The sequence below is a fragment of the Lepidochelys kempii genome, chromosome 11, assembly GCF_965140285.1.
Source record: "Lepidochelys kempii isolate rLepKem1 chromosome 11, rLepKem1.hap1, whole genome shotgun sequence".
NCBI lineage: Eukaryota > Metazoa > Chordata > Testudines > Cheloniidae > Lepidochelys > Lepidochelys kempii.
Window position 1 is genome coordinate 38,885,695 of NC_136390.1, and position 16,339 is coordinate 38,902,033.

A 16,339-nucleotide genomic window follows, 5' to 3' on the forward strand; every position below is an offset into this window, starting at 1 on the left:
TATTTTCATGTGAATAACACAGAAAATCCATTAAAAATGAAACGTTTATAAATAGGCAACAAAGTACCATTTATTTGCTTTGCCATATAATTAGTGCATGTGTCTTGCGGTGTTTTAAAATGAATTTAGTGTTGGTGGAAGGTGCTATATTGGAAATTCTAGTTCTTTATCCACAGGGCAGTCTTCTCCCCACTGCCTCACCAACGTGCTGCATCCTTTCACTGGAGAGCTCACCTCTAAGGGTGAGAGTGATTCACTGTCAGTGCCCAGTTAGTCCTTAATGAGCTTTCTGAAAGCTGAACCATATTACAGCCATTAGTTATCTGATAACATTTGAAAAACAAATATCTCCTTATTGTCTCTCTGATGAATTGTGGCCATGGTACTTCTAGGACAGGGGTGGGCAAACTTTTTGGCCCAAGGGCCACATCTGAGTATGGAAATTGTGTGGCAGGACATGAGTGCTCACAAAATTGGGGGTTGGAGTGTGGGAGTGGGTGAGGGCTCCGGCTGGGGGTGCAGGCTCTGGGGTGGGGCCAGAAATGAGGAGTCCAGGGTGCGGGAGAGGGCTCTGGGCTGGGGCAGGGGGTTGGGGGGTATGGGGGTGTGCAGGCTCTGGGCTGGGGCTGGGAATGAGGTGTTGGGGGTGCAGGAGGGTGCTCTGGGCTGGGACCGAGGGGTTCAGAGGGCGGGAGGAGGATTAGGCTGGGACAGGAGGTTGGGGCATGAGAGTGGGTTAGGGGTTCAGGCTCCAGATGGCACTTACCTCAAGCAGCTCCCGGAAGCAGCAGCATGTCCCCTCTGACTCCTACGCAGAGGCAGGGCCAGGTGGGTCTGCGCGCTGCCCCATCCACAGGTGCCGCCCCTGCAGCTCCCACTGGTCATGGTTCCCGACCAATGGGAGCTGCGGAGGCAGTGCTTGGGGCAGGGAAGCATGAAGACCTCTGGCTGCCCCTACATGTAGGAGCAGAAGGGAGGACATGCCGCTGCTTCCAGGAACTGTGCAAAGTCATGGCATACGCACAGCAGGGCAAGTCCCCGACCCCACTCACCGGCTGGAGCTCGAGGGCCGGATTAAAAAGATTTAAGGGCCGGATGTGGCCCCCGGGCCGTAGTTTGCCCACCCCTGTTCTAGGTGGACATCACACATTATTGAGGAGTAACATGAAATTGTGTGATGATATGTTTGTTTTATTAGGTACTGTATTTAACATGTGTGGGTTTTTCTCCATTTAGGGAAATGTAGGACGGCAAGGGTCCCCAGGCCTCCAGGGACCTCCAGGTGAAGGTATTCAGGGATCTAAGGTATAAAGACTCACTGACTTCAGTACTCATACGTAACTCAGGGGAGAACCTGACCATCACAATATAAAGGAATTGAGAAACAGATTGCCTGTTTTTATTGCATAGGGGTGGGTATTTGTTTCCTGTTTTGCTTTTTTTTTAATACCCTGGTTGGCTAAGGGGCTGAAGGTGGAGACTAAAAAGAGTAACATGAGCATCAACAGTGACTGTCCTCTTCCTCACTGCTAGATTAACAGCAAGGCCAAGGGGAGGTGGCCCAGGAGTTTCCAGGACAGATAGGTTCTAGTCTCAAATATAGTTAGCCTTGCAAGAGGGCACCAAAAAACAAGGCCATGTTTCCCTGTTCCTTTTCTTTCAATCCCTGTGATGCACACTTGTGCCAAGCTTGGAGTAGTTCAATTAACTGTCAGATGGGAAGGAGAAGGTGCAGCACTGAGTCTAGATGTCATGCTCCTCTTCTCCTATAGTTGGTACTTTTACACTGTGAAGGGATGCATCAGTGGAGAGTGATGATTCAGACCAAAGGGATGGGAGAGAGGAATGAGTGGGAGAGACACAGAGAAGATGGAAAAAGAAACAGAAAAAGCCAATTTTATTTTAAAATATTAAGAAGGAAAGCAGGCGTGTATATGTGGCTGGCATGTACAGCCCTTATTCACCCTGGTGAGAACTTGCTCCTATGAGAAGGTCCCATTCACTTTAATTTGTCTATTTACACAAATAGGTGCTCAGCAGGGCGAATGAGGGATTCACAAGCTGGCCCTTCTAAGGGTTGGAGACAGGAAGCTCAAAAATATTCTTGATGGGACGCAAGGAAAGCATATGTCAAAAATATATCTGCATAAAGAAATCTACATGACCTGTGATATTGTTCAGTATATTCATTAAAATTTAGCTTGAAACAATTTTGCTGTGAACATTTAACATTAATATATGATGAATGGTCATCAAGTGTTAACATTTCTAACTGAAATATCATTAGGGTGAGCAAGGAATTCAAGGAATGCCAGGACCTCGGGGGCCTCCTGGGGAAGGACTACTTGGACCAAAGGTACAGTATATAAATGAAAGATAATGTCTGGTGCCCAGTTCTCCCCTTGAAGTCAACATACTGGAGTCAACTCTGAGTGGAGTTACTTCTATTCTGGGGAGAAAGACTAGGGGATGAGAATTTGTAGGGCAATTATGTAATAGAGAATATAGTTAGAGATGAGGAAAATAAGTAAATAGTATTCCAGATGTCATATTTTATCTTGCCATACTATAGTCTGATTAGGTGCAGTGGTATGCAGAACTTTTTAAATTGAGTTTTTACTAATGTGGCAGCAGATTGTTCCGTTTGCCATCTAGTTCAGTGGAGCCTGCTCCTTGGAGCTTCTACTCTGTCTGATAGAGTATGTCTTCTTTTCATTATCATGCACGCCTGTTAAAAAGTGAGCCAATGAGAAATTCACAGTAGAAAGCCAGCATTTCAACTCCAGTATTTTCTTCCCTCACAGATATTATTAATCTGATTACATCTTACACAAGTCAGAGTGCAAGAAAGCAATGAAAAGCTTTATCTGAGTTTAGTACAATTTAAAGGTACTGTTGTAACTAACGCTGGGCTTGATCCTGCAAGGTGCTGAACACCTCATTGTAAAGTGCTCAGTGACTCCTCTTAAGGTCAGTGGGATTTGGGAACATCCAGCCCCCCACAGGATCAGGCCTTCAGTTTAATATTTTATAAAGTACCTTTCACAATATTACAATTTAAATATATTTTGAAATATGACATGTAGAACTTATTACAATAAAAAGCAACAGAACTTTGGTAGAATAGTTTTTAGTCCTCTCCACCAGCTGCACAGGGTTTCCACAATGACAGCTAGATATAAAATGAAAAGTTTAACTGAAAGATGTGACTTACAGCTATTGTCTAACTAATGCATCATTCCAAGGGTGATCGCGGTGCTGCAGGTGAAAGGGGAAGAAAAGGAGAAAAAGGCAACATGGGTGATCCTGGTTTGTTCGGAGAACCTGTGAGTTCCTACAATTCATCAATGAGTTTGTTGTAACAAATTTTAAACACCCTAAGTATATGACTGCGTAAAGTGTTTTCATCACTATTTAACTGCAAATAATCTGAAATGCTTATGAAAAAGTCAAACTATGCAAGGATTTTAAAGACAGAATTCCTTATAACATAAACATTCCCTTGCTCAGTGAGAGTCCAGAGGTCAAAACAATAGGTGCAGCTTCTTCCTTAGAGAAGTGAAAGTCAATCAACTTAAAAAGAAAAGGAGTACTAGTGGCACCTTAGAGACTAACCAATTTATTTGAGCATAAGCTTTTGTGAGCTACAGCTCACTTATGCATCTGATGAAGTGAGCTGTAGCTCACGAAATCTTATGCTCAAATAAATTGGTTAGTCTCTAAGGTGCCACAAGTACTCCTTTTCTTTTTCGAATACAGACTAACACGGCTGCTACTCTGAAACCGATCCACTTAAAGGTACACAACCACATAGTTCTGTTCTAAAGTCAAATTTAACTGTCAATCAACCTTTTCCATAAAAGAGAAATGATTAAGTGGGGGCATGTGTGTATGGAAAGGAATACTGATGGAGAGAGACCCAAATAATCATCACAGCAAGGAGTGGAGAGAGAGAGATGGGAAAAGCCTGATGACCAACTCCTCCTCTGCCATTTGCTTCTTGTTTAGTGGGCTTTGTTTGTATTTTGTTTCATTTTTTTTAAATAAAACTGCCCCAGCCCTTAACCCTGGTATTAAGCCTATCATTGTCTACTTGTGCACTCAAAGGGGAATTATGGCAATCCTAGAGTTCTTGCAGCTACTCCTATAGTAGCAGGTTGGAAGACACAATGTTCTGGGAACTGGCACTTGCAGAGCATGGCAGGCAGGTAGTAATTTGCATGAGTTCTCCCTTCCCTCCATAGATGGTAACTCATAGTCCTGCAGCTGGAGGTTTGGGGTCTTCTGGTCTTCATAGCATTTTGATCATTCTTCTAACTAGACTCCAATTACAGCTGCAGTCTCACAAGACTTGTACTGCCCAGAAGGCTGTAGATATTTTGTGTCGGATTGAGCCCTAATATTTTAACTGTACATTTTTATAGAAAAGAGAGAGTTCTTATTATCTAAATATTATATAATTACCAGGCTGATAAAATAATGGTTCACGTTACAGCAGTGGTTACTAATTAATTGCTAATAGCTAAATTATGGTCTTCATTGCAGGGCAGTACTGGACCCAAGGGAGAGCAAGGCCTAACAGTAAGCAAATCCTGTTGTAAATTCCATTAATGCAAGATACAAATTAAATGCAAGATGTTATGAGTTAATGAATCACAGGGGAATTATAATTTGGAATGTTTCCTGATTGAGTCTTTCACTGAGAAAAAAATTTAAGAAGTCTCGCAACCGGCTATATTATCCACATTTAAGAAACAATACAAAAGGTGCCTGACTTAAGTCCCATTGACTTCAATGGGACTTAAACACTCCTGTAAGAGTTTTGCTGAACTGGGGCCCTGATGCAGTTCAGGCTCAGCAGAGGCATAATTAAGCTCACAGCATGAAAGACTATGGCATTTTTTATCAGAACAAATATCTGAAATTAAATGATTGGCAAGGACAATATTATAGGTCATCTGAAAGTGTACAATTGTCAAATAATGTGCTATTTGTTATTTTCTATTATTTTCGTACTTAGAAAGAAGATATAATTAAGTTAATTAAAGAGATATGTGGTAAGTGTTCAATCAACCTTACATTTCAGATCCTGTTTATTAATTTACTTTTACCTTCTCCTCTTCCACCATGAGTACAGAATAAAGTTAACATTGCATAGCCAGTATATGGTAATATATTAAGCTCTACTCAAGCTATAATGGAAGTAATATCCATTATAAACAAACAAGACTAAGTATAGTAATAAATTCAGAACTAATCATGATTTGATTTTTATTCTTCCTCTACAGGCTGTGGTATTAAATGTAAGGAAATACCTATGGAGCTTGTGTTTGTGATTGACAGCTCTGAAAGTGTGGGACCAGAAAATTTTGAGATAATTAAAGACTTTGTCACTGCATTAGTGGATAGAGTAACTGTAGGCAGAAATGCTACCAGAATTGGTCTTGTACTCTACAGTTTAGAGGTTCGGCTAGAATTTGGACTTAACAGGTACTCAACCCAACAGGACGTGAAACAAGCAATTAGAAAAATGCTGTATATGGGGGAAGGTACATACACAGCAACTGCTATCCGTAAAGCAACACAGGAAGGATTTTTTGGTGCTCGAACTGGTGTGCGAAAAGTAGCTATAGTATTAACAGATGGACAGGCAGATAAGAGAGAGGCTGTTAAATTGGATATCGCTGTCCGAGAGGCCCATGCAACCAACATTGAAATGTATGCAATAGGAATTGTAAATACTTCAGATCCAACACAAGTTGAATTCTTGCGTGAATTAAATCTGATCGCATCAGATCCTGACAGAGAACATATGTATCTCATTGATGATTTTAATACTCTTCCAGGTGAGTGCATTTTGTTTTAATTGTGTTAAATATTTGTAAATTAATCCAGAGCATGCTAAACTCGTCCAGTGGAAAGAATGGCTTGTTTTTCTTTCTGTGTAAACTTCCAGAGATCTTGGCCTAGATTCTGAGCTATACTGGGTGCATCTTATGGGATGGGGTGCAGTAGTTTCTGAGGCTGGTAAAGGAGTGGTCCAACACATAGCAATAATTAGAGCAGTCTTTGGGCTGCTTTAATTTACACTAGGCTGCACATGTCCAAATGGAATCATTCTGGCAGCTGGGAATTGCAGAAGCACTGAGATGGTCCAGTGACATCAGCTATGGCAAAGGGCTGGGCAGAGGTAAGGTATTGAGCTTCTACATTGGCTCAATGCCAGCCACGGGTTCCACTTACAAAATGGGAATTCCCAAATAGGTAATTAAGCAAGGCGTCCGGCTGATTTGCACCACTGGCCTAATGCAAAGCATCCAGAGCAGGGAGCCAGAATCTGGCCCACTGAGCCAACTCCTGATTTCTTATTCTCTTCCATGGGATTAATTACATGACGAAGGCAAGCAGGATTTGGCCTATTATGAGGTAATGACTAAGAGATATTTTAAGAGATTCAGGGGCTTGTATAAGCACAGTTGGCTGAGTTTAGAGACACAGATCTTGTTTTATGCCACAATGTGCCATGCACACTGGAGTACAAGTAATGGAGGTCTGAGGGAGCTGGAAGACTTATGACAAATAGTCCAGAGGGGTTGTCTGTATTATTATTTATTATTATTAATTAATAATTATTATTGCATGTAAATAACCTTATTTCCTGATTGACTCTCTACTTCCATAAATAATGCTGTTCTCTCTTCTTTAAGCTTTGGAGTCCAAATTAGTAAACCAGTTTTGTGAAGACGAGCATGGTGCCTTAATATATAATCGTATTGGAAATGGTGCAAGCATAAGTGGACCATCTATCCATTCATTGTCTTCCGGTTCTTCACATTACTTACTTCACAGCATCAATAATGTTAATGGACAATCAGTTTCATCAGACAGGCATGGAACATCTGTGAGAGAAAGCAAGCTTTCTCAACCATTCGTTCCGGTATAAAAATGCATCATTTATTTTAATAACCAACTGGCTTCTTTGTACTTCCTTGTCTGCTTTCTGCTACTGATGCAGTACATCAGGTTTTTTTCTCCCTAGTTCCCTCTACTGATTGAGCTTGTGGAGTTTCTCCTTTACCTCACTGGGAATTCTGAGAGCTACATCTTGTGAATGATAGTTCTGATGCAGCATGTATGCAGTTAACTAACAATAGTAACAATATCCATGAAGAGACAAGGATTATTACAAACATGTTTTATAATAATATATTTGTGCTGTAATATAAAGAATGAGATATTGAAAGGGCAGTTATACTCTGAAAAGAAACTCTAAGAAGTGGTTTCAGAGTAGCAGCCGTGTTAGTCTGTATCCGCAAAAAGAAAAGGAGTACTTGTGGCACCTTAGAGATTAACAAATTTATTTGAGCATAAGCTTTCGTGAGCTACAGCATCTGATGAAGTGAGCTATAGCTCACAAAAGCTTATGCTCAAATAAATTTGTTAGTCTCTAAGGTGCCACAAGTACTCCTTTTCTTTTTTCTAAGAAGTGGCATTTCTACTCTATGATTCTATATTATATTTTTGCTGATTACAGAATTTTGAAGAGCCAAAACCACAAACCTGTCCTGAGATGAGAGTCAAACTGTTTTCTTTGGGCTCATGCATCACCACCAGACACCAATATTCCCCACCAAAATTTAGTTAACAATTCTCTGGCTTATGCATGATCCAGAATAGAATACAGTTCACTCTCACATATTACTACAAACTTAGCTAATCGGAGAAAAAATAACTTATTTTTGTCAGAAAAATAAACAGATTTAACTTTGAATTTGCATAGGGACCTAATCAGGATACTAAAATGGTGCCACTTTTCGTCACTCTTGGTACCTTAACAACACTTTAAGAAACAGCATTGATGGTTCCCAAATAGAATCCCATCTAGTCCTAGGCTCAAAAATTAGAGTTACTTGTGGATTCTTCAGGAGCCCACCTCATTTTTAGGGACACGGTTAACCTAAAAGTATTTGAAAATTAAAGAAAATTAAACATTTGTTTCAGACCAAAGAATCATCTGTGGCAGTTTATGAAGACCATGAAGAGGAGGCTGAGGAAGATGGGCAGTCACCCTTGCCTTCAGTGAACACCAGAGGTATTTTCACTATCATCTTGCTTCTTACTATTTCGTGTCCTAATTCTTCTAGGCCAGACAAAAAACAATTATTTTTTCTTCACTTGCAGTAGTGGTATCATCACTGCCATCATCACCGCCAGACAAAATGCTGTCACCATCTCTTTCATCAGTTTCCTCTGTGTTGCTTACACCCAGACCAGGTTATATATTATACTCAACTTTTAATTTTGATTACTTGAACATTAACCTTTATTAAAGATCCTAAATCAAAGTTATGTCTTCAGGACTAACTCATTTCCTAGGTTTGGTAAAGCTATGATGGGAAGGAGGGACCATTTTAGGATTTAGAGTGGACTCAGTCCCATTGCTTCTCCAGCATCTTCGTCCAACATGCCCTGCCTTCCCCAACAGCCAGGACCAGCTGCTTCCCTCATGCTGTGAACAGAAACAGAGGCCAGGGTCAGAAAAAATCTGAGGGAAGGTCTGCTCTAGATGTGGGTGATTCCCAGTACAAGGGGGCATACTTTCACTAGCTTTCATCGAGCTAGCGTGCTAAAAATGAGCTGCAGGACAGAGACCCCCAATACATACCCATCAGAGATGCTAGGCACATACTCAGGGCACCTAACCCATCCCACAGCTCACACTGCTGCGGCTACGTTCTTTTATCATTGATTTATTTTGCTTATCAGCTCTTCTGTTATGTGCAGCACTTGATTACCACCTATTGCCATTAGAAGTGAAGTGTGCACATCTTAGAAAAAACACTGAGTACAATTTCTGATTCTAATAACTATTCTAATGCGAGGGCTCCAATACCACAGTGATGGATGCTGTACCTGAACTTAGATGGACTATGTATTGTAGGTAGTTAACATAAGGGTTTTAGAACCAGAAGCTTTCACACACAGTACCAATGCAAGAATACTGTATATACTTCCTAGATCTTTAGCCTATCAGTCTTTTCTCCCTCTTCGCTGCTGGTAAGATTGACTGCTGACAGTTAGCTTCCAGAATTGTCACTGTTTCCAAACTTTTTTTTTATAGTCTGTATGGATAATAATTTTATAGCACAATATTTCGAATTATAATATTTATGATTTATGAAGGTGCCTGTCTAATAAAGGTGCACATTTAATTAGGCTTCCAAATTTCAACTAAAATATTTAAAAATTTCAACTGAAACTTTACATTGCTCTATCACTTTGGCAGCAATAAAACAGTTTAAAAGGCACAAACATTGAGATGTAAGTTATTTTCACATGCTGAGAGCTCTTTTTATCCTTTGTTTTTTAAGAAAATATCCTGGATCCACGATGTAAATTGAGATTAGATCAAGGGTCATGTCGTGTGTATATAATAAAATGGTACTATGATAAACAAGCCAATGCCTGTGCTCAGTTTTGGTATGGCGGTTGTGATGGAAATGCAAATCGCTTTGATGCTGAAGATGAATGTAAAAAGGCCTGTGTATTTTATTCTGGAGGTAAGTCTGTATACATTTTTCTACATTAAAAACTAGTATTTTATGTGATTCCCTAGTATGGTTAATTATCTGGTATCCTATATTACATACCAAAAAAAGTTAAAGAATGTTATTAACATAAAGTCAAACATTCAAAAGGTAGAAAATGCCTAAATTAAGGCTGCCTGTGCAACCTTAATGTTGCCCCCTTGTGCATAAGCAAAATGATACAGGCTTTAATTACATGACAACATACTATTTTTTTCTATAGGACCATATTCAGAGGTACATAGAATGTAAGCTTTCTGGGCAAGGATTACCTTTTCACTACAAATCTGTACAGCACATAGCACAATGGGATGCTGATCCTTGAGTGGGGTCCCTAAGTGCTACTGTTACTCAAATTATAAAATAATAAGAGTAGGCAAATTTAAATTGTACATATGGCTTGGCTTAAGTAACATTTTTTGTGTGTAAGTCTCTGAACAGTATAATTATGTACTTTCTTCTCCTCTGTTACAGAAGACTAAAGTTTGATTTGAATTCTGCAACAAAGACGACTTCTTTTTTTTAAGTAAAAACTGAAAGTTTTACCCAAGTGCTGTTTTTACACTTGTAAAGTATTTTGATATAATACTTAAATAAATCACTGTACATCAACTTACAATTTGAAAGCAAATACTACTCAGGGGTTATCATCACCTATGTCTGTCAACTTGCTATCTATCAATATTAGAGCTTCAACGAGAAGGACAAATGTTTTAAGAGAAAGTGGCATAGAGGATTCTTGGGGTTATTTTCCTAGCTCTACCAATTAACAGTTCCATGATCTTGGGAAAGTCACATATGTCCTCTATGTTTCAATCCACCCATTTGTAAAATGAAAGACTGTAATATTGCTCCCTTATGGGGAGGGTCTGACGCATAAGTAATTTATGTTTACAAAGTACTTTTAAGATCACTATGAAAGTCACTGTATACATGCAAAATATTATATTTGTAACTATACAAAAACATTGTACTTCTGATGTAAAGACTTTTTCTTTAGTTTCCGTTGGCTAGTAAGATACAAGAGGAATCTATTTAATAATGCCTAGAAACATATGTGACTGATTATAACAGTAACTGGCATTGCTAAAATAGATCAATTCAGTCGTAAAGTAGTTTTTATTTTTTAAAGTATGGTTTCTGAAGGCAGTGTTTGATTTTTAAATGCATTTTAATATTCTAACCTCAACATTTTTTTAAAACTCGTTTAACTTATGTTCAGAAGAACAACTGCAGCATAGGCCTGACAATAACAAGCCATTTTGCATTCCTGTTTAAGTCAGCGCCCATCTGCATTGCTGCATTTATGTGCATGCATAACAGTATATGATGTATTTTTTATTAATCAAATTCTATACTACAAAGCTTGTTTGTAATAAAATTTATTTTGTTTTTACTGCCAGTAGAGAGAATTACTGCCAGTAGAGAATAGCAGCTTTGCAAAACTAAACATCTGTCTTGATATGATATTTAACAATCGCACAGGTTTAGGTTAACACCTGCAGTTTTACATGTTCCTGCTATAGTCACTGGAAGTACTGCTACTGACTTTAACGGGATTGAAACTTCTAGGTTATGCTCGCCACTCATATACACGCTGCCAATCACTGCACATCTGGGGTTTTATATAAATATCTGCAACAATAAATCCAGAATATCAACAAAATTTACAGCAGATATGAGATAACAATTCACCCTTATGGAATATACTGCATTTCCTACATGTAATCAGTGAGGACTTTCATTAAATACTTACTCCTAAATATTCTAAGAGAACTAGATAGCTCATTACTAAGATTAATATTCCGTCATGGGTATTTTTAGTAAAAAGTCAGGGACAGGTCCCGGGCAATAAACAAAAATTCACGGAAGCCCGCAACCTGTCTGTGATTTTTACTAAAAATACACGTGGGGAGGAGTAACAGTCGGAGTGCTTCAGGCCTGCTACTGCACCAGGGGCTGATCGCTGATGCTCCAGCCCCAGGGGGAATGACCCAACCCTGGCCACTGCTTCAGCCCTGGAGCTGCTGCTCTGGCAGGAGCTGCTCCAGCAGACCTGGGGCCACTGCTCCAGCAGCCTCGGGGCTGACCACTGCCCGCTGCTGCAGTGGCCCCAGGGCTGATAGCTGCTCCAGCCCTGTCACTGTGGAAGAAGTCACGGAATCTGACCTCTGTGACAGAATCATAGCCTTATTCTTTACTAACCCTGCAAGCCAAAGTGCATTATATCTTTAGAGCAAGCTGATTCCAGACCAGCCAGTATATCGATACTATCTGACAATTCTTCAATGGCCTACATGACCTTAGTTGCTGGTTTTACTTCAGTTCCAAATACAGAGCTGACCATATTACAAAACCTAACACCAGTATTTGTACCTTCATTGGCAGTCTTAACAGAGAAACCAAGAAACAATCTATTGTCTTACCTACAGAGGTGATCCCTGCAGAATACAGATGAAGAAACTAGAAGTGCTGTTGTGTTATAACTGATCTATAAAGAGACTATATATTGACTTTAGCAAAGCTTTTGATACAGTCTCCCACAGTATTCTTGCCAGCAAGTTAAAAAAGTATAGATTGGATGAATGGACTGTAAGGTGGATAGAAAGCTGGCTAGATTGTTGGGCTCAAAGGGTAGTGATCAACAGCTCAATGTCTAGTTGGCAGCCAGTATCAAGCGGAGTGCCCCAGGGGGCCGGTTTTGTTCAACATCTTTATTAATGATCTGGACGACGGGATAGATCACACCGTCAGCAAGTTCGCGGATGACACTAAGCTGGGGGGAGAGGTAGATACGCTAGAGGGTAGGGGCAGGGATAGGGTCCAGAGTGACGTAGACAAATTGTAGGATTGGGCCAAAAGAAATCTGATGAGGTTCAACAAGGACAAGTGCACTGCACAGAGTCCTGCACTTAGGATGGAAGAATTCCATGCACGGCTACAGGCTGGGGACCAACTGGCTAAGCAGCAGTTCTGCAGAAAAGGACCTGGGGATTATAGTGGATGAGAAGCTGAATATGAGTCAGCAGTGTGCCCTTGTTGCCAAGAAGGCTAACAGCATATTGGGCTGCATTAGTAGGAGCATTGCCAGCAGATTGAGGTGATTATTCCCCTCTATTCGGCACTGGTGAGGCCACACCTGGAGTATTGCATCCAGTTTTGGGAACCCACTACAGAAAGGATGTGGACAAATTGGAGAGAGTCCGGTGGAGGGCAACAAAAATGATCAGGGGGCTGGGGCACATGAAGAGGAGATGCTGAGGGAACTGGGCTTGTTTCGTCTGCAGAAGAGTGAGCGGGGATTTGATAGCAGCCTTCAACTACCTGAAGGGGGGGTTCCAAAGAAGATGGAGCTCAGCTGTTCTCAGTGGTGGCAGATGACAGAAGGAGCAATGATCTCAAGTTGCAGTTGCAGTGGGGGAGGTCTAGGTTGGATATTAGGAAACACTATTTCACTAGGAGGGTGGTGAAGCACTGGAATGGGTTACCTAGAAAGGTGGTGGAATCTCCATCCTTGGAGGTTTTGAAGGCCTGGCTTGACAAATCCCTGGCTGGAATACTTTAGTTGTTGTTGGTCCTGCTTTGAGCAGGGGGTTGGACTAGATGACCACCTGAGGTCTCTTCCAACCCTAATCATCTATGATTCTACTTCAGGCTGCAGTTCTGTCAATCTGAAATACATTCACTGGAATAGAGGAGACGTGTACTGTAAAACTATATATTACATTTACTATCCCAGTTTATATCTATCCTTACTGCCTCCTATTTGCAGTAACTGATGTGATTGTCAATCAGTCTTGCTTTATTTAATATATTATACACACACACACGTACGTGAAATGTTAAAAAAACCAAACCTATTAAGTTTGTAAAAACCCACCACTCAGAAGTTAGGAAATGCCAGAATTACGGCTGCATGTGCAACCTTAATTCAGCCCCCTTGTGCATATGCATTATGATACAGTCTTGAATTACATGATCACATGCTATTTTTCCACAGAATCTCTGCCTCGTTTAGTGCACAGAAAGAACAGTGCTCAGTTTATGGTCAGCTATTTTAGTCTTTTTCTCATTGTTCAATGTGTGGCCCCAGACTTTATTTCATGCACACTATTCAAATCCTGCTCTGAAGACAAAATTATTAATTTCCTCATGGGCTTTCCTAGGGCGTTTATCACTATAGTATCCCAGTGCTTCACAAACATTAATATATTTTCACAACAACCCTATGAAATGAAGGGGTATTATTATTCCTGTTCTACAGATGGGGAGTTTAGGTATGCAGAGATTAAGGTAAAAAAGTATCTACTAATGTTGGATGCCCAATTTGTGACATCTAAGACAAGATTTTTAGAGTATTTATTATTATAGGACACTTTATATGTTCAAAGCACATATTGCATAGCAATTGACTTCAGTTGTGAGCACTCAGCACTTCTGCAACCTCAGCTCCCAATACCAGTCTCTTTGTCCAGCCAGTCCCATCTCAAGACCCTGTTTCCCTCTCCCTCTACCAGCTTCTAGTTCCATTCCCCCCAGGCTATTTATCCCAATCTACTAAAGTTCAGCTCTTTTCCGCTCTGAACTGAAGTCTGGCAGCTTCTTCCTACTCACTACCTAGGCCCAGCAGAGGGGTCACTGGAAGCACAGGAGACAGCAGTTCTCCAAAAAGGGCCATATTTTTGGCATTTAATATACCCACCTCTGACAGAGTGTTCATCCCCCACACTTACCCTGAAAGGGTTAATGTAGGCTAAGAAGGGGGCCAATTAACTAGACAGGCCACAGCTGAGGGTAATGAGGTGGTTTAATAATCCCTTGACTGAATAATGAGGGAGCCAGCGGAGGAGGAAGGAACTGGACTGTATTAATAAAGACAGGATGCTGCAGCAAGGAGGGTGCAGTCACACCTCAGGGAGAAGGGAGATGTGTCTAGAGGCTACAGAGCCAAAGTAGCCTACAGTTATTCCCTGGGAGGAGGAAGTTTTGGGGCAAACCCAGAGAAAGTGGTGGGGGGAGCCAGAAGGTTAGAAAATGCTCCAGGGAAAAAGGTCTAGAATGGAACACACCTTGACTGCTCATTAGAGGATCCCTGAGCTAGAACCCAGAGTAGAGGGCCCCTACCATCCACTGGGAAAGTGGCACCAGTTAGGCAGTGAATGGGAAGGCTGCCTGAGCCCATTAGTAAGAAGGGATTTTGATACTCCAGGAAAGGGGAGGATACATATGACTTGACTGGAGGACTAAGCCACAAACACAGAGCATCTTGCCTTGCAAAAAATACTGCTTCCTTTTTTGTGAAAAGTTCTATTTGAGATAGAGAACTGTTTTTGGTTATCACATGTCTGGGTTTTCTTTTATAACTCAAAGAACAATTTTATAAAGGAAAACGTGGGAAATTTCAGTCCACTACATTTCTTTGATGGCTCCTACACACCATATAGGACTAAATTAATCCCTGGTGTAACTAGAGTGAAACTAATGGAGTTACACCAAGGACAAAATTATCTCAAGACTTGTATTATTATTTACAGTGCAGTAGCACCTAGAGCTCCCAGTCAGGGATCAGGGCTCCATTGTGCTAGCCAAAAAGATGGTCCCTACCCCAAACAGCATATGATCTTGCCCCGGGTGCTCATCGGTCACTAAAATAGCTTAATGTAAGTAGTGGTATGTAATCAATCAAATTATTTTAAGTAAACAATTAATGTATTTAAGTTAACAGGTATAATATTTTTCTACAAGAAATGTACCATGTGTTCCTTTGATACTTTTTATAGTAGATATGTCATGTGTGTTCAAAATGTAATATCATGGTATCAAATATGATTGAAGATTCACTATTCAATTTACATGCACAATGCAAAAATAATCAGTAATAGACTGCTTATTTATCTGATCCATAATTTATGATCATTTATTTTTTCAAAATAACCTGGTTGCAGATATGACATATTATATAAATCTTTGTGTATCCTTGGATGCTATTTATTATTTTGGAACTTTTACTGTTTCTGGTGGAAATTAAGCAAAAGAAGGGAAACTAGTACAACTAAGCTTTTCTGGATTTCCAAATAACATTTAAAAAAAAGTATTCAGATGTGTAGAAGCAGCTAGACTAGATGTCTCAAAATGTTCTTACTGAATTTCAGACTCTCCAGATATTTATGAATACTGAAAAAGCTTTTAAAATTTAGTATCACTAAACATTTTTATGAAGATCTCTTGGTGTCTTCAAAATCTGAGTTTACACAAAAGCCAGGGGAAGAAGTTAGACTCTTGCTAACTCAGCTTGAGAACATAGTCCGGTTCAAGAAGGCCTGTCCCAAAGAAAGGGAGTAGAGCAGTAGCTGAGGTGAAGGGAGAGGCGCGAATACCAGGCAACAGCTGAAGGGGCTGAAACCCATCCCAGCCCCCTACCCAAAGCTGATACAGCAGGAGCCCTAGAGCCGCCAGTAACAGAAGAAAACCGCTGCAGCCAGAGAGACTCGACGTTCCTAACTTCACAGGAAGGCTACATTTAAAGGTGTTAAGCGGTTTCCATTGGCAGAGCCGCCAGCAAACCCGCACAGCAGCGTCCAGTACTTGGTGGCCGTTGTCCCAGTCCGCACAGGTCAGACCCGGGTTTACAGCCTGGATTTGGGGAGAGATAAGACCCCCGACCCTGAGTCGGCCCCCTGCCGCTGTACAGCACAGAGCCCAGGAGAACCAGCCCCACGGCACCCCCGCAGCAGGCGGGCCCTGCGTTCAAC

General features: G+C 40.8%; 1 protein-coding gene across 1 annotated transcript in view; it reads left to right on the plus strand.

Moving 5' to 3' along the window:
* The window catches only part of LOC140895296 (uncharacterized), a 69,361-nt gene extending 53,432 nt beyond the window's left edge, over positions 1 to 15,929 (plus strand). The window contains exons 26-36 of the mRNA XM_078847987.1: positions 1,237 to 1,305; positions 2,288 to 2,356; positions 3,246 to 3,326; positions 4,546 to 4,581; positions 5,021 to 5,057; positions 5,289 to 5,846; positions 6,708 to 6,901; positions 8,002 to 8,092; positions 8,182 to 8,274; positions 9,372 to 9,560; positions 15,808 to 15,929. Of these exons, the coding sequence (XP_078704113.1) occupies positions 1,237 to 1,305; positions 2,288 to 2,356; positions 3,246 to 3,326; positions 4,546 to 4,581; positions 5,021 to 5,057; positions 5,289 to 5,846; positions 6,708 to 6,901; positions 8,002 to 8,092; positions 8,182 to 8,274; positions 9,372 to 9,560; positions 15,808 to 15,929 (1,539 nt within the window). The remainder of the gene's footprint in view (positions 1 to 1,236; positions 1,306 to 2,287; positions 2,357 to 3,245; positions 3,327 to 4,545; positions 4,582 to 5,020; positions 5,058 to 5,288; positions 5,847 to 6,707; positions 6,902 to 8,001; positions 8,093 to 8,181; positions 8,275 to 9,371; positions 9,561 to 15,807) is intronic.
* Positions 15,930 to 16,339: the final 410 nt, after the last annotated feature.